Source organism: Alosa pseudoharengus, unplaced genomic scaffold (assembly GCF_046254945.1).
Source record: "Alosa pseudoharengus isolate Yale_2024_CS ecotype anadromous, Long Island Sound unplaced genomic scaffold, YU_APseudo_1.1 YU_APseudo_1.1_scf_17, whole genome shotgun sequence".
In the NCBI taxonomy this organism is placed as follows: Eukaryota; Metazoa; Chordata; class Actinopteri; order Clupeiformes; family Clupeidae; genus Alosa; species Alosa pseudoharengus.
Genome location: NW_027468640.1, coordinates 14,796,901 through 14,819,300, shown reverse-complemented (window position 1 = coordinate 14,819,300; position 22,400 = coordinate 14,796,901). Strand labels below are relative to the sequence as shown.

General features: G+C 41.2%; 1 protein-coding gene across 1 annotated transcript; it reads right to left on the bottom strand.

The window, feature by feature from the left end:
- Positions 1-681: 681 nt before the first annotated feature.
- Positions 682-19,892, bottom strand: caap1 (caspase activity and apoptosis inhibitor 1). Its single transcript, XM_076288659.1, has 6 exons — positions 19,727-19,892; positions 19,132-19,326; positions 18,747-18,831; positions 4,284-4,341; positions 4,124-4,191; positions 682-3,271 (listed from the first exon to the last, which is right to left on the bottom strand). Exons 1-6 carry the CDS (start codon positions 19,826-19,828, stop codon positions 2,775-2,777), a joined length of 1,005 nt encoding a protein of 334 aa, XP_076144774.1. The 5' UTR covers positions 19,829-19,892; the 3' UTR covers positions 682-2,774.
- Positions 19,893-22,400: the final 2,508 nt, after the last annotated feature.

Here is a 22,400-nt window from a genome sequence, read left to right as displayed (position 1 = left end):
CCCAAACAGTCGCATCACAAGGTGATCGTGACACGGGCTATTTATTTCATTCCCAGAGGAAGGGGAAAAGGAAGCACTCAAGATTCATTTGAAGAGATTATTTTTTCTTTTCATTCTTCTTGTGTATGTGTGTGTGTGTGTGTGTGTGAGAGGTGAGTTGGGGTGGAAACTTACAAGTTTGACTCTTTCTACAACCATCGTCATCCATCAACTCTGGTTCCTCTGGTATCTGGTCTTTGAGGCCTCTGGTTCCTGTTTAGAGAACTCCGTTTCCTCTGGTATCTGGTCTTTGAGGCCTCTGGTTCCTGTTTAAAGCACACATACCTGTAGTTCACACTTAACTTGTACACAGCTCTACAGTTATGCACACACAAAGTCATATACACAGTACAGGTTGAATGACTTGACAAAAATATTATTCCTCCAATTGCTAGTATCTGAAGAGAGATGTTAAGAAAAGAACTGCCTACCTCTACACTGATTAACTTCAAGTGGCCTGAAGAGGGAAAAAAAGAGTGGAAGTACATGCAATCCCAGAAACAAGACAGCATTGAGTTGATTTTCATACCCATTTTGCCTAGTTATTAAATTAGCTTCAGTTAGACTTAAGACTTTTTACTTGACTCATCATTCAAATTGGTGAATTATTTATCATTTAAATTAAATGTATGTATTTCATGTTTAATGTAGCAATTTGCAACTACATAGCCGCAAGCAAATGTCACAATTACATTACACAAAGTGTACACATCATGTTTCACTACTTAACAATTGCAACAGGTCAATACCAATATTTGACATTACTTCCCCAGATACGTATTATAACTTACAGCAGATCCCTAATAAACACACTGAACAGAGGGGTAAAGGAGACTATTTAGAGAAGCAACCGATCAGATTGCATCACCTCTGAATTTTAGCTGACCTCATGATTAGGAGGTGAAGTCAATCACCACACAAATTTAAGGGGTTTCAACACAGCACAAGTTCCAGTGATAGAGCCATAGAGCAGTAGGACACTGCACTCTAGTGTTCACCTAGGGAAATGCATGTGACATAAGGCCCATTGGCCAATAAATTTAGTATAGCTAAAGAACCAACATTTCTATAACGATCTATTGATTAAATAAACGGTTGACAGGCCAAATAAGGTTACATACAGAACATTAGCCAGCATGTCCTCAACTTTCAGACACTTTGGTTGCTTGTTTTGGTTAAACTCACTTAAATACTAGCCAGTGTGTTTGATTTCTCCATGTCTGTATTGACTCTTGACAAACCACACAGTCATTCTCTTTTCCAACCCATAAGAACTGGGCATGCTTTTTTAATCAAACATATTCACTGTTTTATGAACTGTTTTCAACGTAATAGATATTTTTAACAATTTCTTTACAATAACACTTACATGGAACAAGTGTAAAAAAGTCAAGAAAATAAAGATTAAACCAAGAAATGATTTTAAAAAAATATATATTAATAAAAATGAAAAAAAAATATATATTCTTCACAATATGTTTATGGGAAAACATAGTTAAGGCAAAGCAAATCTCTGGGGTAGCCAATCATATCATTCAATTCGGACAAAAATAAACAAATCAAAGCCATCCAAGCAGGTCCTGTTTATCTTTATATTCTCTTATATCAGTCTCATCTTTCCTGATGTCCATGAGTGGCATGACAAAAACCCATTCTTTTTAAATTCAGAAGAAAAAAACAAACGGAAAAAATGGAACTTGATTAATTTAAGATCACAAGTTTCCACCGGTAATGGCTAAATATACACTCTAATTCCCATGCCCATGCCCATGGTGCAACTAGTCTGAGAGATATGTGACCTTGCATTGTCTTTGTTGACCTTTTAAACTAGCAATTAACATCTAATACACCTGATCGATCTTTGATCTGTCTGATTAATCCAAGCTTAATTGATGCAAAAAAAAAAAAAACCCCATTTATGAGCAGAAATCAAGAGCAGTGACAGGCACTACTGTACAACCCTGACAGGTCACTAAGGTCTGTGCTTGAGATTATAACTGACCAGCACTAGAAATGCAGGGGACACTTTCATACACCCTTACAATACAACATACATACAACCGCAGGCTACTTCATCTTACATTCAACACACTATTAGCAATAACAAATCCAAAACAAGTAACAGAAATTGAACTTCAGAGAACTGAAATTTTTTTCAACTACTGACTGAATGTTAACAAGTTCCTGGGCCAGCTTTCTTTATTGATGATCTGGTTTCTTACCATCAGATCTATTTCATCAAACTTCAAAATACCCTTTGGGCTAGAGACATGTATGTGAATGATCGCCTGTTTCTAGGTAGCTACCGGCCTGCACAAGATGCATCTTCAACCTTCAGACACATGGCTTAGTTTATATCAGAGGACCACCTGGTAGCCCTCTCCATGTGTTGTCCTTTCTACTACTCACCCTCCCTCGTCATCAGATAACAAACCTTTGTGATGTCATATAATTAAGAGCTGATGTATGGACAATCTAGAATTGTACAATAGCAGGACTTATTGCATATTTGTAGGCTAATATAGCTACCCTTCTACTTATGATGAGGGACTACTATAGCATGAACAAACACCCCCAGAATGCATTACACATTTATGAAGAGACTCCTCATAAAGTCATTGGCTGACAGAGCTGCCATTATGTTTCCAAAGACTTCCTAATGTATGGTCATACTCTCCCAGAATGCATCACGTGTGACCCCTAGGACAGTGTCACCTCACAGGCCCGGGTGCGGGTCACGGGGCCAGGCCCTGTTTCTTGGTGTCGTTGGCCTTCATCAGGGCTTTGATGGCCCGGGCCCTCATCTCCAGCTCCAGGAGCTCCAGCTGCTGGGCCGAGGGCTGCGCGACCGCAGCTGCCACCGCCACTGCAGGGGCTGCTGGGAAATCGCCCTGGGCCTGTGCAGGCTGAGCTGCTCTCGGCGGCGGCGGTGGCGGCGGCGGCGGGGGCTCGGCCGGGACGGACAGCGCGAGGATCTCGCTGACGCTGCGCTCGATGTCCTGCTGGAGCTCCAGACGAGGCTCGTCCTCCTTCTTCTCCGTCTGCTCCACCTTCATCATCTTCTTTTTCTGCCCCTCCTCTTCCTCCTCCTGTGCTGGTGGGGTGCCGGGGGGAACTGCTGCAGACTCTTCCTCCGCCTCCAGGGACTTCTCTTCTTTGGGACCCTCGATGTCACTGTCGTCGGCATCTGCGTTGATGCTCAGGACATCGCTTTCCTCCCCAGACCCTCCACCTACACATTAACAAATAAGCAAAAGGTTTCTAGATAGATAGATAGATAGATAAATACAGAGAGAGAGAGAGAGAGAGAGAGAGAGAGAGAGAGAGAGAGAGAGAGAGAGAGAGAGAGAGAGAGAGAGAGAGAGAGGTAGAGATAGATAGATACTTAGATGTCTAAATTAGCGTGTTTTCTTTATAAGCCATATTACCCAGCACTAGTGAGGAGTAGACTATGTTCACATTTGCTATCAGGTTGAAAAACTGGCAGCAACAAAAAGCAGTTGAGGGAGTCCTCAACACCCTATAGTTATTCCACTGACGGCAATAAACACACACACTGCCCAGAAAATGTTGGACACGTCCAGTCTTACTTACCAGACTAATATTATGATACACTTTAACGGTCATGTCAGCTCACTGTGTTCAAAGTCAATTATAATAAGCCTCTCCACCCCTACCATCTTCATTTCTGCTGGTTGTTATTGGATACGGACATCCAACTCAGCTCGTACTTGGTCAGCTGTCATAAAATCACTTGCCGTAGGGCGCTCTTTTCTGAGGAGTTGGGACTTTAAAAAGACACTGAGCTGCAGAAAAAAAACCCCACTGGTGACAGCATTAAAAAGTGCTCAGAACCGCAACACGGCCTACTCCATAGGATTATAATGTAAAACAGACCCCGGCAGCTTCAAAAAAGGCACCAAATGTGAACAAATCCCAAGTAGTTCACAGATATGGGGTTAAAGCGTTTCTCATTAGCTTACTTTAACTACAGAACACAGTCAGTGCAGATGGGGACTCACCCTCCGTATGTTTTCATTCCACTTTCTCCATAACACAATGCCCATATAACAACGACACTTACTTTGTTTGAGTTCCTCCACTTCACTGTTGTCTTTGACGCTGGAGGTAGAGTCAACGTTGTTGTCTTGCCTTGATTATGGAATATAAGACAGACATTAGATAACAACTCAAGCTGATCTGACCAAAGCATTGTGGATTTAAAGGACGGGCTGTTTACTCACTGGCTGTCCACAGCAATGCTGCTCTTGTTTTCAGCATCAGGGTCGGACACCTCTCGTCCTAAGCACAGAATATAAGTTGTTAACTGATAATGTGATGAACTCATTACGCTCTTCTTTAGCCCTTCTTTTTAAAGACACCAATTTGACTTGTCTTATGCAAATCTTTCTTTTTTATTTTCCACCCTGAACATGGGCAAAATGCACCATTGAGATCAATATGTTTTATATAGAGTTGCCACAGTGCCACCTGTGGTTGTACAGAGTAGGGCTGGGCGATATGGCTGAAAACTGTATCACAATATAAGTATTTCATATCAGTCGTTGATTTAAAAAAAAAAAAATCTATTTCAGATAAAGACCAGAAGAAAAAAAAAGTTAAATTTAAACACTTTTATTTTAAACTTAACCTTCCTCTGATTTTAATCACCTCAGTTATCAATCAAAGCAAACAGGGGAAAGAAATAGCAACACAATCATGAAAAACACTGAATGAAAAGCAGCACTGGTGGAAGCCTGGAAATATTGTAAACAAAGTAGCTTAATTTGCTAGTTTATCATAGTCTTCTCGACTGTTCAGTTTCCCCACGTGTGTTTAAGTTTCAAATGAATACTTTGAGACAGGCCCGTTTGAGTCTTGGAAAATACTTTTCCATTTGCATCGAGATTGAAATGATTAGAACTTAGCAGTCAATTTGAATGCAACAGTTTTGAACAAATTCGTGCAGCGTGCTAATGATGCTTACCGGATTTAATAGCAATTTAGCCAGTCGTCTTGCACGATTGTGAATGTTTGGATGTGCATGCTGAGGAGGGATGCACTTGTTGAGAGGGAGAGAGAGAGAGAGAGAGAGAGAGAGAGAGTGAGAGAGAGAGAGTGAGAGAGAGAGAGTGAACGGGGCAAGGACTCGCGTCTGTTCTATCGCCTACTCTGATAGAGTTGCATACTAGCTACAATGCAAGATATATTTAGCCTATTTATTTACGGACACCTTAAGGCGGGAGGTGTGTGTTGCTTTTAGTTATCGAATGTTCTATCGAACGTATTTTTCATTGATTACATGTCTATTGCGATACATATCGCTATCGTTTTATCGCTTGGGTGCTCTGAAAGTGAGAACCAAAATGATTTTTCAGACTTGTGAGGTCTGCTGTTCAGACCCTGAAGGGATTTCTTTTTTGTTCATTGCTTTTTTCTGAGAGTGTTTCTACTTATCTCAAAAAGGAAAATAAATTAAAGGCCTATGTTGAGTACAAATATGTCTTCTGAAGGCCTAAACAGGGCCCAGCCAAAAACTCCAATACAATTTTGATCAACTTTGAGGGACAGCTATGACCATGCAGGATCATCCAGACCAAACGTGAGGATTTTGCTACATACTATTCCTGTTTATGTACCAGCAGGCCAAATGTGAGCCTCCTACATGGTTTAGTTCTTGTGCTATGGGCTTGTGAACTTTGACAAAAAAAAGAGGCCGAACAAAATCGACACCCCCCTCCCCCCGTAAAACTGGCTGTATCTTGGAAAGTATTGATCTTACATAAAAGTAATTTTACAGTGTGTCTCCTGGGTAACATAGCTACACCTCGTAATTGTTTAAGATTTTTTTGAGACCTAAGTGCGTGGTCCCTAGTTGAATTGACATGGAAAGAGATAACAACAGAATGTGAAGAAACAAGTTTTGATGTAACTTTACTTTAAAACTCCTACGCTCTGTGTTAGCATGCAAACCAGCTCGCACGGGGCCACACTACCACGTGTGCAGGGCTCGACATTAATGGTTGCCTGGTTGCCCTTGGCTACCAAATTGTTACAAGTGGCAACCAGATTGGGTTTAGCCTGGTCCTACCAGACTCTTGTACATTTCCTAATTAGGGCGGTAATGATACAAACCGAATCGTGAGGTTGGTGTATCACGATTTTTGACCCACGGTTCGATACGAACCTCGATTTTTCAGCTTGTAAACAAAGTAGCATAGTTGGCTAGCTTATCATAGTCTACTGAATGGACTGTTCAGATTCCCCATGTGTGTTTAAGTTTCAAGGTAATATTTTTCTCCTTGGGACAGGCCCTTTTGGGAAACATTGGTATTGAGATGATCAGTCAACCTGAATGCAAGAGTTTTAAACAAATATGTGCAGCATGCTAATGATGCTAAGTGGATTTAATAGTAATTTAGCTAATCGTCTTATATGCGTCCTTGCTTTCACGATTTTAAATGTTTTATTTGGATTGTGTTGGCGAGTCGCGCATGTCCATTGAGCGAGCGGGAGAGGGAGGGAGAGCAGAGAGAGTGGGGCAAGGAGAGAACTTCTATACTGTTTGGTAAAGTGGAACACATAGTCTACAAACAAAGCAACGAGAGGTATGAAATTATGATTTATTTATTTATTTTTGGGCAACGTAGGCTACCGGTAAGTAAAGCGGGAGATGTGTGTTGCTTATGAGGCCCGCGTAAGCAGCAAAGCACTGCGTGAAACACTAGAAAGGGTGTGTCGCGGTTCTGCCTTTTCACACCGCGACACAGGTTCGTGGATATGAGTATCGCAATTTCGGTTTCAAATCACATATCGTTACAGCCCTATTCATAATTTACAGAGTCTGGCCCCTTTCCATTGCCAAGCGTTAACTTCCTTGAAGGCGAGTACTCTGTTGAAGTTTAAAACTATTGGATCTGCCCAGAGCCACTCTGGATCTGCCATAACCAATCGCTAACATTTTGTCGTGACCAGGGTAGGAATTTCACGGTGGCCACAACGGCCATGGTGCCCCCTTCTTTCAATATTCTGGTTTGCGTCCGACTAATAGCGTATTTTATTAGCCTATGGCCTGTCAAAATAATCTTAGCATTCACAGCGGAAATAAATTTAGTCTTTTATGCAGTGGAGAAAGCACGGCAAGAAAGAAAGTGTGTCCAAATTCACCCATTATTCTCAGTTGAACTACTCGCGAAGTAGCCTACTCATCATACAGACATCACAAGTATCGCATCACATGAAAGAGTTTTTTATCAGCTTTTAAACGATGTTAGTCGCTAATTGCTGTGGTGAACGGTTCGCGAGACAAGTAAATAATATGATTAAATTGAATCATAAATTCTAGGTTCTGCGCATATCTCCCTACCCGGAGAAATAATTCACGAACCCTTCGTTCAACACATGACAAACCATATATCAAAATAAACAGCAGACCTTACCGAACACAAAGGTGTACATTTTTCATTTTTCATTTCATAACAGGCCAAATACAAAATAAATGTTAAGGGTGGGCGATATGGACAAAAAATAATATCTCGATATTTTTTGTGATTTTGACGATAACGATAATTAGTCGATATCCTTTAAAACATTTTTTGTAAAGGTCTGAGTTACTTTACAGCTCATTATTTATGAATAGCATCAATACAATAATAACCAATAACCTAACCTCTGACTTTTTAACCAAATCAACCAATGCATTGTCACTCTATGACACATTCCAATTCTGCCCCCACTTGAGTGTGTGGCAATGACATGAGAAAGTCTGAAACTGACGTTCCTTTCAAAAACCTTTACTTAGGATTCACTGTAAAATGAAGCAGACCAACAGAGTGCATCTCAGTTATTTCCTTCGATGTTTTGTTTAAGAGCAATCATGTAGGCTAGCATTCCAAGTTACAGAATAGAAACTAATTTGTTAGCTTATGGCTAATGTATATGAGAAATCCCATAGAGATGCTAACGGTTAGCATAATCGATAAACGTAGATAGAAACGTATAGAGCGAACTTCAGTCCATTTACAAAAGGGTTACATGAGAAGAGTTCTTTGCTTACAACTGACTTTTAAAATACTCAAAGGCTAATGCTTTCTCTCCATATAATACCATGTAGGAAAAAACGTGACTGTCTCATCAATGCTACTTGAACAGAAGTAGCAGCACAAAATCCCAAGTAGTCTAGCTGCACAAAATAAACATTAGGCATGCGTGTGACAACGTAGACCCACTAGTGATCATGTGACACTTGCTGCAGCCAGGGGCTTCTCTCGCATACACCTCCTGGATTTAGTGAATGTATGGGGTTTCAATGCGTGATTTCGAGTGTTATTTCCCCATAAGTAATTTAAATACTCGATAATGTAAATTTGCACATCGTTAAAACAACAATCACGATATTATCGCAGACGATATATATCGCCCACCCCTAATAAATGTTACAAATATCGCCTAGATATCGGTAAATATTAAAATCAGAGGATATACAGCTGACTAAGAGTTTGTGAAAGTAGCCTTAATGATCACAAAATGCTAAGCATATGGCCCCAGCCGTGGCGCAACTGGCTGGGGCACCTGCACCGTATGCCGGCGACCCGGGTTCGATTCCCGCCCCGTGGTCCTTTCCGGATCCCACCCCGACTCTCTCTCCCACTCGCTTCCTGTCATTCTCCACTGTCCTATAGGGGTCGACCAATTATCGGCAGGGCCGATATTTAGCATTTTTATAATAATCGGCATCTGTCATTTTTTCCACCGATAAGCCGATATTGAAATGGATAAATAATGAAACGCGCTACTTTGTCTGTAAAGCATCTCTCACTCCCTGCATTTGCTACTCTGTGGTGGAGAGCATTGTCCCTCCCACTAGTATTGTCCCTCAGTAAGGAGTTTCTGTTGCCTACGACTGATTTCCGGTTCCGGTCCGGTCGGCGTGCTCCGTATGTAACTACCTAAACTTCCAAACTTATCTATCTTAAAATCTCCTTGTTACTATCTACTTTCTACGGATTTACTGGCTACCGATTATATCTCGTGAACAAACTGTTCCATAAACTGTTGTTGCTCGAGGCTTTGGATTATCGGACTCTATAACCTTGATCGATCGCCAAACTTTTCTGTCAAACGTTAACGTGAAACGATTAAGCCAGCATCAAGGGCTGCAAATAATACCGGGCCAAGGAAACGCTATCTGGAAGAAGAAAGCATCAAATTCCTTCTAACGTCTCTCAAAACTAGTGACTCAATATAAAAGTGAGTAATCTCAGATTACTCACCCGCTACCTGTGTTCGAGTTATCAAGGAACTGCACGATATCGCTGTTGCTAGCCAACTAGCAAACAAACGTTTAAAAGAAAGTTGACACCGACGAGCCCTCGCCGCGACACGATGCCTCCCCTCAGCTGTGCACCAGGCTGCGACTCCTGCGTCCTTCTCAGCGAAAAGATAGTGGAACTCGAAGCCAGAATAGCGACCCTCCATCAGATTGAGAAGGATGAACAGTTCCTCGACACCATTCTCTCCGTAAGTAACGTTACCTCTCTTACACATACTAATGCCAGATGCCCTGATTTCACTCTGTCCTCCAATACTTTAACCATGCCATGCACTAATGCAACTTCTGTCCCTGTTGCCTCTCCCCGGCCTCTGCTGAGAACCAAGCCTGCTCTGCTGGCCAGCTCCACTCCACATCAGCCTGAGCCATGGCGTAGAAGCAAGCATCACAAGCACGGCAGACGGTCCGGACGGCACTCAGGCCCAGCCCAACCTATACGACTGGAAAACCGCTACGCCATTCTGACCGAGGATGAGGAGCCCCTCCTGCCCCGAGACAACCATCCTGGTCCCTCCTCAAAGTCGGCGCCCCCCCGACCCCCACCTCCCCGGACCTCATCAACCTCCACCCTGGTCATCGGCAGTTCCATGGTTAGAGACCTCTGCATTCCCCCATCATGTAGCGGTCCCTCCAAGGTCTACTGCTTCCCTGGTGCCAAGGTCCTTGACATCCAGCAGAAACTCCCAAGCATCCTGGCCTGCCACACCAAGGTCAACAACATCATCGTACACGTGGGCACAAACGACATCAGAGATAAGCAGTCAGTAGCACTGCAGGAAAACTACAAAACTCTCATCACCTATCATTCTGTAGAAAATATTACAGATTCACGCCCCCCAGGTATTGATTCGAATGGCATTATACATGTGGATGGGTCTGAGAATGTTTTCTGCAGGGTAACATACAATACTACTACCATAGATCAAGCTGCTTCATGCAATAGCATGACTTATGCTTATAGTTCTATTCCAACGTTGATTTCTACCAAACGTATAGTAAAAAGAAAAGACAAATTTAAAACTAGAAACCTAACAAATATTCTTTCCATACCTCAGCATATTCCTCAAAAGCCAGAGGCATTTTCAGCTAACATGGGTTTACTGAATATAGGTGCACTTACTACCAAAACCTTTGCAATCAATGATTTTATTAGTGAAAAACAATTGGATTTTCTGTTTCTTGTTGAAACCTGGCTGACTTCAGACAGCGAAGCTGTTCTTGTTGAAACTTGTCCCCCAAATTATAATTTCTTCCACTCAATTAGACAAGGCAAACGAGGTGGTGGAATTGCCTCCATTCTCTCAAACAAATATAGTTGCACTAGAGTCAACTTTGGTGAATTCGCTTCCTTTGAGTACATTGCCCTCACTCTGAAGGCTGACCCAGCTGTACTTCTATTAACCTTATACCGCCCTCCGAAACTATGGGCTGGCTTTCTCGACCAGTTTTCTGAACTTATGTCGCTCATCATCACTAGCTATGATCGGATAATTGTAAATGGCGACTTTAATATTCATGTCAATAAGACAACTGATGCTAAAGCCAGTAAGTTCCTTAATGTGTTGGACAGTTTAGAGCTAAAGCAGCATGTTACAGGACCCACCCACAACCTTGGCAACACCCTCGATCTAGTCATTTCTAGAGGGATAGAAGTCACAGACTTATCAGTAAATGATATAAATATGTCTGATCATTATTGTGTATCTTTTAATATAGTACTACATACTCCAAAAATTCATCCCGAAATTGCAATCAAATCGCGACTCTTGGACATTAGAGCAGAACAGCAGTTCATAGCTCTTATAGACTCCATAAATTTAGATATTTTACATCATCCCATTGATCAAATGGTAGAGGCTCTCAATCATGAATTAGGCGCTATGCTTGATAGAGTGGCACCCTTAAAGACTAAAAAAAGGCCCTGTAGCAAACTGACACCTTGGATGAACGAAAATATCCATGATCTAAAAAGATCATGTAGAAAAGCTGAGAGAACATGGAGAAAAACTAAGTTACAGGTTCACCGTGCCATTCTAAAAGAAAAAATAGCAAATTATAATAGAGCTATTCGGAATGAGAGAAGGAACCACTTCTCTAAGGTAATTGCTGAAAACAGTGGAAACTCTAGGGTGTTGTTCTCTACCATTGATAGGCTATTGCATCAAACACCTTTTGATACACTCAGTCAGGCATCCTCTCTAAGATGCGAAGAATTTGCAGACTTCTTCGAAAACAAAGTAATTTCTATAAGGGAGGCTATTGGTAATACAAGTAATATGTTTGATAGTACACCCAAAAACAGCCCCCCAAAATTAAGGTCCTTTAGCACTATTACTCAATCTGAGCTTGGTAAAATTATAACTCAAACCGGCTCCTCAACATGTGTTTTAGATCCAATCCCTACTAGATTCCTCAAAAAACTATATGATAGCTTAGCTCCCTTTATTCTCAAGGTAATAAATACCTCATTAGAAACAGGTATATTTCCAACTGCTTTTAAAACCGCTGTTGTGAAACCTTTACTTAAAAAGTAAAATCTTGACCATACCAATCTGAGCAACTACAGGCCTATATCAAATCTACCGTTCCTGAGCAAAGTACTTGAAAAAGTTGTTTGTAATCAGTTAAATACCTTCCTCAACGAAAACAGTATCCTTGAAAAATTCCAATCAGGTTTTAGATCAAATCACAGCACAGAAACGGCTCTAGTAAAAATAGTCAATGATCTCAGACTGGCTACTGACTCAAACAAAGTCTCAATCCTTATTCTTCTGGATTTGAGTGCGGCATTTGACACCATTGATCATAGCATCCTAATTCACCGCCTTGCGAAGTGGGTGGGTCTCTCTGATAATGCTCTAAACTGGTTTCAAACCTACATTACTGGCAGAGATTTTTATATCAGTCTAGGAGATCATGTATCTGAAAAACATGACTTGCCTTTTGGTGTGGCCCAGGGGAGCTGCCTTGGTCCCCTGCTATTTTCCCTATATATGCTTCCATTGGGAAATGTCATAAGTCAGCATAATGTAAACTTCCATAGCTACGCAGATGATACCCAATTGTATATTTCTGTGGAGCCAACTAACCCAGATGGCCTTTGCTCCCTCACTGCATGCCTAACCTCCATTAATCAGTGGATGAGCAAAAATTTTCTGAAACTAAATGATGACAAAACAGAGGTACTTTTGGTGGGACCAAAACTAAAGCGAGATATTGTTCTTAGTAATCTGGGGAACTTGGCACACCAGGTCAAACCAAAAGTAACAAGCCTCGGTGTCATCTTAGATGCAGAGTTAAGTTTTAAGCCCCATATCAGTAAAGTTACTCAAACAGCCTATTTCCACTTGAGAAACATTGCCAAAGTGCGGCCCTTTTTAACTCAACAAGATGCAGAAAAACTAATTCACGCCTTTATCACTAGCAGGTTAGACTACTGCAATGCACTTTTCACTGGTCTTCCCAAAAAACATCTAAAGAAATTGACACTCATACAGAACTCTGCGGCTAGACTTTTAACTAAGACTAAGAAGAGAGAACACATCACCCCTGTGTTGGCTGAACTGCACTGGCTCCCTATTTCCTATAGAATTGATTTTAAGGTTATGTTAATTACTTACAAAGCTCTGAATGGCACAGCACCTTCATATATCTCTGAGCTTTTAATATCTTATCAACCACAAAGGAAACTTAGATCATCCAATTCTAATCTTTTAATCGTACCCAAAGTGCTCCACAAACAAAGTGGAGAAGCTGCTTTTATCCATTATGCCCCCAAACTATGGAACACCCTGCCTCTGTACATCAAGCAGGCGAGTTCAGTAAATATTTTTAAAAAAGATCTGAAAACATACCTGTACAGGAAAGCTTTTAGTTAACTCGTCTTATCCTGTAGACTACTTTTTCAGATTATTCTACATCTGCTGCTATTGGAGGGCGCAGCCAGCCAGAAGCAGATGGGCTCCCCCTATTAAGTCAGGTTCTGCTCAAGGTTTCTTCCTGGAATATGGGAGTTTTTCCTTGCCACAGTTGCCATATGGCGTGCTTGTGGGGGGTAAGAGGGTTAAGGCTGCCAGTCTTATGACATGTCATTTTCTATATTTTTGATATGTTGCTGAGTGGATCATAAACGGCCCCAGCAATGAAGAAATGTGATTGATAATGACTGACTGACTATTATTTTGTTACATGCTTCAAATGTAAAGCACTTTGAGCTGCATTCTGTGTATGAAAGGTGCTATACAAATAAAGCTTATTATTATTATTATTATTATTACTACACCGTCTGATTTGTTAGTTAGCACGAATGCAGCCAATCAGGATCGAAGACTGAACACAGAGAGTTTAGGATTCTCACTGAGGCAGACTGTAGACTGGGCTTCAGCTGTAGGCTACGGAGCTATTTTTCAAAGGTAAGGAAGGTAGGCCTACCTTACATTGCTGAAGTTGCAATGAATCACAATCATCTACACTGAAGTTACAAAAACACCACTTTGTAAGCTATTGTCTCTTTTATCCGGATCAATAGGCTAAAGTACCCACTTCCTTCATTTAGCGAATTCCCGATTGATGCACGTTACTGATATGCTATTTACTGATATGCTGTTTAGATTGATGCACGTTACTGATATGCTGTTTATGCTGTCTACTAGTTAGCCTACAAACTCGGGTGCTGCCCGTCGGGAGTTCTTTGCCTCTGCCTCGTCCGTTAATTGTGAATAACGGGACATCTCGGCGGACGTTAGGCCTACATAGTAGACAAGTCCTAAATTATGCGATAGCGAACGTCAAAAAATCTAGTTACTCCTTTTTGAAACGGACTGTCAGAAAAGACTACATGCACCCAGGGCCAGCCGTAATTTAATCCGACCTGAACTAAATCGCGTCCTGAGCTGGCTATTAACGTGCCTTTTAGGCTCTCAAAAGTGTAGCTTATAGCCTACATATGGACACAAATTGCATGCTTAAATAGCCTAAGAACTATTTTAAAACTGTTTTGTTAAACTATTCAACCATAACGCATGCACCTCTTCCTCTCCCTCTTTCATGCACTCACACACACGATGGCAAAGCATCCTCTTTGTGACAGGTCCCTTAACAAGCACATTGTGTAGGCCTAGTGAAAATAATTGCTATCACTCAGCTCTTGGATTAACATGACACACAGGATTTACACTTGTGATGCAAGTTGATAGACAATTGTGTATCAAAAGAAGAAAAAAAAAGTTTGCATAATTAAATGCTTTTGAATAAAAAAAAATGCAGCATATCGCCTTTATTATCTACCCCCATTTTTGACAACTGACATATTGGTTTTACATATCGGTTATCGGCCTCTTGTTTTGGTAATAATTTATATCGGTATCGGCCCTGAAAAAAACATATCGGTCGATCCCTACTGTCCTATCAAATTAAAGGCATAAAAAGCCCCAAAAAATATACTTAAAAAAACAAAACAAAATGCTAAGCATGCATCTAGACTATTTGAGTTTCTTAAAGCTGAGCTGTGCTTAAATTGTTCAATACATGATTTCATAACAGGCCAAATATAAAATAAATGTTAAATATAGCCTAGATATCTGTAAATATCAGATGATTTACAGTTCTATGTTATGTCATGTTTCATGTTTTTGTAATGTTTCATACAGTGATGCAGGTCTACTGCTATGAATAGGCTAAACACAACTTTGATCATTTTTAAAGCCTACTACTGTATAGTTTACTTTGGCCTTGGTGCCCTGACAGGTGGCCTTTGTGCCCCCCACCAAATATGCCCAACTGAAGGCATATGTCATGCTCAAACTAGCGCAAAACCCCAACGTCATCATTCTCAGCCACCCCCTCTGTTCGCTGATTGGACAGGTACAATTTGGCCTGAGAAAACCCGTGAATATACCGAAATCCCAGATGACGTACTAAAGGAAAATGAAAATTGAGCGGAAGTACGTAGGAGGGCAGAGCCAGGCTAGATTAGGTTGGCTTTGGCAACCAAAACCTCATGCCTGGTTGCCAAGCTGGCAACCACTTTTTAAAGTTAACACTGAGCCTTGCATGTGTGGCTGCTGTATTAAATACAGTTACATTCATTTACATTTACAATCAAGTTGTAGCATGTGTGGCTACTTTATTAAACACAATGCAAGTCACTGGAAGAGAGCCGTGTGGCTGCATTCACGACCAATCAAAGCCACACTGCTCCTGCCAAATTCCATCCCGACAGGTAGGCATCTGTGACCCATTCCCCCCCCCCCAAAAAAAAAAAATGTAGATGGAATATCTAAGGAATGTTCCTAATAAAGTCAGTATAGTGTTACTATGCACCAGTGGCGTAACAACCCAATGGTGGGCCCAGGTGCGAGAGCGCTACGCGGGCCCCATACCGACGAACTTTGGCCCAGGATGAGTTAGCTCTGATACATGCAATACACATTAATGGTGACTTCAATTGTTTATGCAAAGGGCCTGAGGCACCGAAGTAGTTTAGTAGTTACAGATTACAATTTCAAATAAAAAAACACACGACTACATTTCCATTACTAGGGATGTAACGGTATGAAAATGTAACCTCACGGTTATAGTGACCAAAATTATCACGGTTTTCGGTAATATCACGGTATTTTTAAAAGTGTGTTCAATATGTTCAGAAAGCACTGATAGGCCTACACAAGCTGAAATAGTTTCAAAAAGTGTCCCGTTCAGTTTTTCATGTTTAATTGGCTATGTGCTTATCGCTTAACTTACCCTACCATGACTTGGAGGTTGCTATTACTGTTATTTGGATCTAATGAGTGAGACCAGGCTTGGAATTTCACCATTCTGGGGGCAAGGCCACTTGGCCTTCAGTTGGGCATATTTGGTGGAGGGCACAAAGGCCACATAGGCTATAAAAAATATCAAAGTTGTATAGCCTATTCACTGCAGTAGACCTGCATCACTGTATGAAACATTACAAAAACATGAAACATGACATATTATATAGAACTGCAAATCATCTGAACATCTAATATTTACATATATCTAGGCTATATTTAACATTTATTTTATATTTGGCCTGTTATGAAATCATGTATTGAACAATTTAAGCACAGTTCAGCTTTAAGAAACTCAAATAGCCTAGATGCATGCTTAGCATTTTGTGATCTACTTTCACAAACTCTTAGTCAGCTGTCCTCTGATTTACCGATATATAGGCGATATTTGTAACATTTATTTTGTATTTGGCCCGTTATGAAATCATGTGGAACAATTTAAACACATTGTAAAACTTAAAGCCCAAATTTGGAGACATCCATGCATGTCGAAATGTACTGCAAATTCAAAAGTGGATTACTCTGGAACGGCTAACTGTACAAGGGACTGCTTTACACCTTTATGTTCGGTAAGGTCTGCTGTTTATTCTGATATATGGTTTGTCATGTGTTAAACGAAAGGTTTGTGAAGTATTGCACCGAGAGGAATGGGTAGGGAGATGGACGAAAACCTTCAGTAGAATTTAAATTGAATTATATTATTTACGTTTCTCACGAACCGTTCACCACAGCAATTCGCGGCTAACATCGTTTAAAAGCTGAGAAAAAGCTCTTTCATGTGATACTTGTGATGTCTGTGTGATGAGTAGGCTACTTCGCGAGTAGTTCAACTGAGAAGAATAGGTGAATTTAGACGCACTTTCTTTCTTGCGCTGTCACTTTCTCCACTGCGTAAAAGAAATTAATTTGCGCTGTGAATGCTAAGATTATTTTGACAGGCCATAGGCTAAATAAAATTCGCTATTAGCAGGATGCAAAGCAGAATATTGAAAGAAGGCCACCAAGGGCACCGTGGCCTGTAAACCTCTGATTTTTAAAGGGACATCGGCCAACGCAAGGGGCAAAAACGTGGCCGCCGTGAAATTCCTACCCTGAGTGAGACCAAAGTAAGTGTTCGAAATAAAACTTTAGGCTACTGTGTTCTTCTGATAACGTGAGTGAAATGGATTTAATGTGCACGCGAACATAAAAAGACGCAGAGTGCAAATGATACAGTGCAAGTTTTGCGGTGAAAATGTTCCGCCTTTTAAAATCAGGTGTAGCCTAATCCAATTCGCAGTTAAAACCATCAATTAGACAACAGAATCAGTAGGGTACCAATTTTGCTTCATTGTACCAGGCCTACTGTATGTCAAAAGCAGGCTCGGATGAAGCTGGGAAGGATTAAACACACGGTTTCAACACCGTGATAATCAACCGTGATAATTATGATATTTCAAAAGAAAACGGTAATTGTTATCGTCAACATTTTTATCACAGTTTATCATTATACCGGTAATCGTTACATCCCTATCCATTACATGTGAAAACATAAAATAATAATTTTATTAACAGCCTGCAGGTCAGGGTAATCTAATATTACTGCATTAACATCAACTCGCATGGAATTATGGGAACACTCAATGCGCCTCTTCAACCCTCTGTTGAAACGGCAAGCGTAGATTGCTTGCTTATAAACTCGCACTGCGCAGAAACAAAACTTAATGTAGCCTAACTTATTTAACCGTCCAGAAACCAAATAAAATCATTCATATGCATACAATCCCCAATATGCGTGAATTAGGCCATTAGAAGAAGGTCATTTTACGAGCCTTTCGTTGTGCAAAATCGTCAACGATGTTCCCAATATTTAATGCTCTGGCTCTCGTATTTTCAATGGACAGGATAGCTAACCCACGGAGCCTCTCCTGCCCCATGCTGCTCCTTAGGTATAGGTCTTAATAAGTTTGAGTTTGGAAAAAGATCGCTTAGCTGTTGCCACAGTCACAGATGTCAGAAACAACATGAATACACACTTCCCCGAATGTGGATGTTACTGTCATAATCTACCACCAGCATTTTGGCAAGTTGAAAAATAGATGACTTCTGTGAAATCTCTGCTTTAAAGCAAGACCTGAATGAGAGGAGTTGTGTTGGGAATGTCGGTGCAATGTCCCTGCTATAATGGTCTGACAAACGTCTTGCCTTTTCAAGCAGTTCATCATCACCTGCGAGTTGAAGGGTCATAGGACGTAAAGACTCAAACACATGACAAGTTTCCCGCATAGGCCTACTTGCAAATCTTTGGGAGAGCTGACTGATTATGATGTCCAGAGTTGCATTAAATACCTGCACTTTGAAGTATCTCTCTGCATCGGTTAAGCGCTCATCTTCTGATAGATCGTCAAAGTGACGCTTCACTCTCCGTGCTCTAACATTCTAAAGTTCTAAAAAAAAAAAAAAAGGAGGCAGGGCAGGGGTAGCGACGGGCCCCGGGAGGTCACGGGCCCTGGTGCGACTGCACTTGCTGCACCTACTATAGTTACGCCACTGCTATGCACAGGCTGTGCCTGGATATTGTTTCTTACCCTCCAGGATTTCCAGCAGGTTGTTGGGAGAAAGCTGCTCCAGCTGTTCCCCACACAGCTTCTTAATTTCTTCAAATGGCACATCCTTCAAAAGAGGAAAAAACAGATTTAGTCCTGTCTCAAGCCCTGAATAACATTTAGTCCTGTCTTCACATTCATGAGTTCCAAATGGTGGGCCTAATAAAAAAAAAAAATGTGCCCAAGCAATTCCTTAAGGACAGATAAACCACAGGTCACGGAGGCAGCCATATCTCCTGTTCCATGGGTTTCAATCAATGAAGATGCAGCCACTAACTGGACTAACAGGGGTCATGATGAGGATGCATCAGTGCCCTGGTGAAAAAATGGTTTGACAGCTACTCAATAGGCGCAGACTCTCATCTACCTTCAACTCATCCGGGAGCATCTTTTTGAGTTTGTTCTCGCCTAGTACGCGGAAGCACTGTTCCAGCATCTCCTGTCGGTCGGATACGTAGGCACTGATGGGCTTGAAAGGTACACTGAGGTCCAGTCCACCCTCCTCGGTGTCACTGGGCTCCTCAGCGGGCGCCTCTGCTGGCTCCGGCTCCTCCTTTGCATCCTGCAAGCATGGATGTTTCATTAACGTCGCTCAAGACATGAATATTATGACTTGTGACGATACCGACTCGTTACAGCTTACAACAAGTTCCTCGCGAAATCATAACAAAGCTAAAGCATCTTCATGCAACTCCAAATTAAACTGAACCACCTGGCGTTTGCCTGCAGAGCCTATGGTTCGACTTACACTTAGGCTAGCTCAACTGTTAGCTAGGGTATGGCAGGATATGACTTGAACCTGACTTTTGAACTGAAATTCCAATAGCATTTACGCAGTTATACAGTTCAAGTGTATTCACAAAGTGGTGAACCTTTTAAAACAGACGCTCGCTAACGTTAGCAGATGGCGGCCCATGTTGTTCCTAGCTAGGATAGGCTGTTCGTAGCATCGCTAACTTTACCTCGACGCTGGATTCGGTGCTTCTCCGTTTTCTATCCACTTCTCGAGACTCTCCCTGAGAATGTCTTCTTTTTTTCTCCTTGAGAGATTTTTTACCCAGCATTGTTAATGGCAGCAAATACAACAGCAAAGAAGTTCTACTGATGACCCGTGTATCACTTCAAACAGTAGTCGCATACGCATTACGAAAACACCACAACGGCACAAAACAGCCAATCACGTCCGACTTTGAGCAAGCAGTGGAATCGACGTGACTCCATGTTGGAGAGGTCAAAGTTTGAAAAGGGGCACCTGAGATTTACACTCATCAAAGTGGAGAGCTCAAATCCTTGGGTTTTAAGGTATGTAAAGCGAGTATTTGATCAACAACTGATCGTTCTAAAAGGAGTTTGTTGCGGGGAAAAGGCAGCCAGTGTATGGATAACTGTCTTAACATAGGCTATTGTGTTTTTAGTGCATCTGATGTCATGGTAGGGCCTAATTGATGTAAACAGACATAGGAATGCAACAGATAAACAATACAAATATTCTAATAACTTAATGTAAAACCATAAAAGGTCATAAAAGTACTGATTTATCATCTAATCTTTAAAATGTGCATGGATGATGTGGTGGTAATGACACATTTAGGCCTACCTGAAATAGTTAGAAAAATGGCAAAAACTCATTCCCTTATATTATGGTCTCAACCAAGCTCAAAGGACTGATAATTTGATGTATGCCAATTAGTCAAATGTTTAATTTTATTTTTCAAAATGCCAGTAACCCAATTTTACCTGACATCTGAGAAATAACCATTTAGGAAATGATCAAAGGTTTAGTAAGCTAGTTATCAGCGTTTGAGAGAGAAAAATCAATGACAAGAATTGCATTATAAAACTACAATGATTCTGTGCTTTAACCTTTATCACTTTATTTGGGGTGCATTACCATTGTACAATAAATAAACACTCCTTTGATTTATGAAGAAATCATTGAAAGCATTGAGTATCCTTTGTGTCTACAGAAAATAAATGCTGTTTTCTCACGGCATCTGTTTCATTTGATTTAAACTCATGCCTCTGGCTATAGTATTCCCGCTTCCAGATAAGAAGCTCTGAACTTGGACGAGTGCTTCCTATGCTAAAATGCTTTGCAAATACAGACCTACCAGCTCATGTCAGAGGCAATCAGTTAGTCAGTTTGTCAGCACCAAAGACTTATTCCTCAGCTCTATATTCCCGAGACCATCTGATGCTGTGTGCTCTTATCTACTTCCTGCCACTTTGACAGGCAGAGGCTCTGACAGATCATGACCTCCAGAATCCTACAAGCAGATGGGGATGTTGTGCTCACACACACACAGACACACACACACACACACACGCGCGCACTCGTGTACACACACACACGCTCGTGTACACACACACACACACACACACACACATTAGCCTATGTACACACAAACACACAGTATGTGCTCACATACACAAACACATTCACACTTACACATATGGCCACAAAACACACATACAGTACACACACATCACAAACACCACACACACACACACACACACATACACACACACATCACAAACACTGAACACACATATGCCCATACACAAATGCACAGCGTGCACACTAGAGATTTTTTCTGGAAAAAAGTGTGCTCAGTGACTGACAACTGATTCAGATATGATGCTAACATGCGGACATTACAGTATGTGTGAACAACACAGACGCACATGAGCAGAATCTCTGTGTGGTTGAACAGGTTGAACGTGGTTGAACACGCACATGAACAGAATCTCTGCATGTTCTTCGTTTTGTTCAGACACCTGCTAATTTACATTATGTCCGTTCGGAAATACTAGGAGGAGAGTAGTGTAAGAGCCGGCTAAGTTCAGAGTTCCAAATGTCCGGTTATGTTGTTCATGTATGGCCCAACCGCTTGACATCCACAGAACATGCAGACTTACACCTATAGGTCTGAGAGCAGCTTAAGAGCTATAAACCTCAGGACAGTGTTTTATGCAAGTAAAAACCATATTAACTGCCACCGTGTATTACTGTAACCTCATAGCCTTATAAACCTCGGCTAATAGTTGGGAAATTACGGTAACCTATACAGAATTTGGATGAGCTATAGGCATTTGTACGCTATAATAATTAAACTTGGGAAAGTTTGAGTAACACAAGTACACTTAAACACTCAGCACACACACACATGCATGCACACACACACACACACACACACACACACACACACACGAAACACCGTGAATCTCCTCGGAGCATGAATGTGTGACAGCTGCGTGGTCATGAAAGTGGAAGTTCACTTTTGACAGAGCACATTAATCATGCATGCCTGCATACACACACACTCACACACACACACACACACACACACACACAAACACACACACACCCAAACACACACACACAATACATTTATATTCATCAACTTGTTAATCATGTCAGAGTAGAAGTTTTTGCAAAGAGCAACTTCCGAACACTCACTTCATACTCTGTGAAATCATACCAGTCAGTTTCCTGCGTAATAACATAGGTATAACTGTCTTTTAGCACTACGCAATATAGCTGTCAGTGTACTACGTCTTAACATATGCATAACTGTCAGTGTAATATGTAACAACATATCTATAACTGTCTCATACATTATTTGTTAAAAGAAA

Excerpts from the sequence above, each read along its gene's own strand:
- caap1 (XM_076288659.1), bottom strand. The coding sequence starts at position 19,828 with ATGCTGGGTAAAAAATCTCTCAAGGAGAAAAAAAGAAGACATTCTCAG. Across the intron at positions 18,832-19,131 it reads TGCTCCCGGATGAGTTGAAG|GATGTGCCATTTGAAGAAAT; the intron begins GTAGATGAGAGT and ends CCTCTTTTGAAG. Across the intron at positions 4,192-4,283 it reads AGCATTGCTGTGGACAGCCA|GCAAGACAACAACGTTGACT; the intron begins GTGAGTAAACAG and ends TCCATAATCAAG.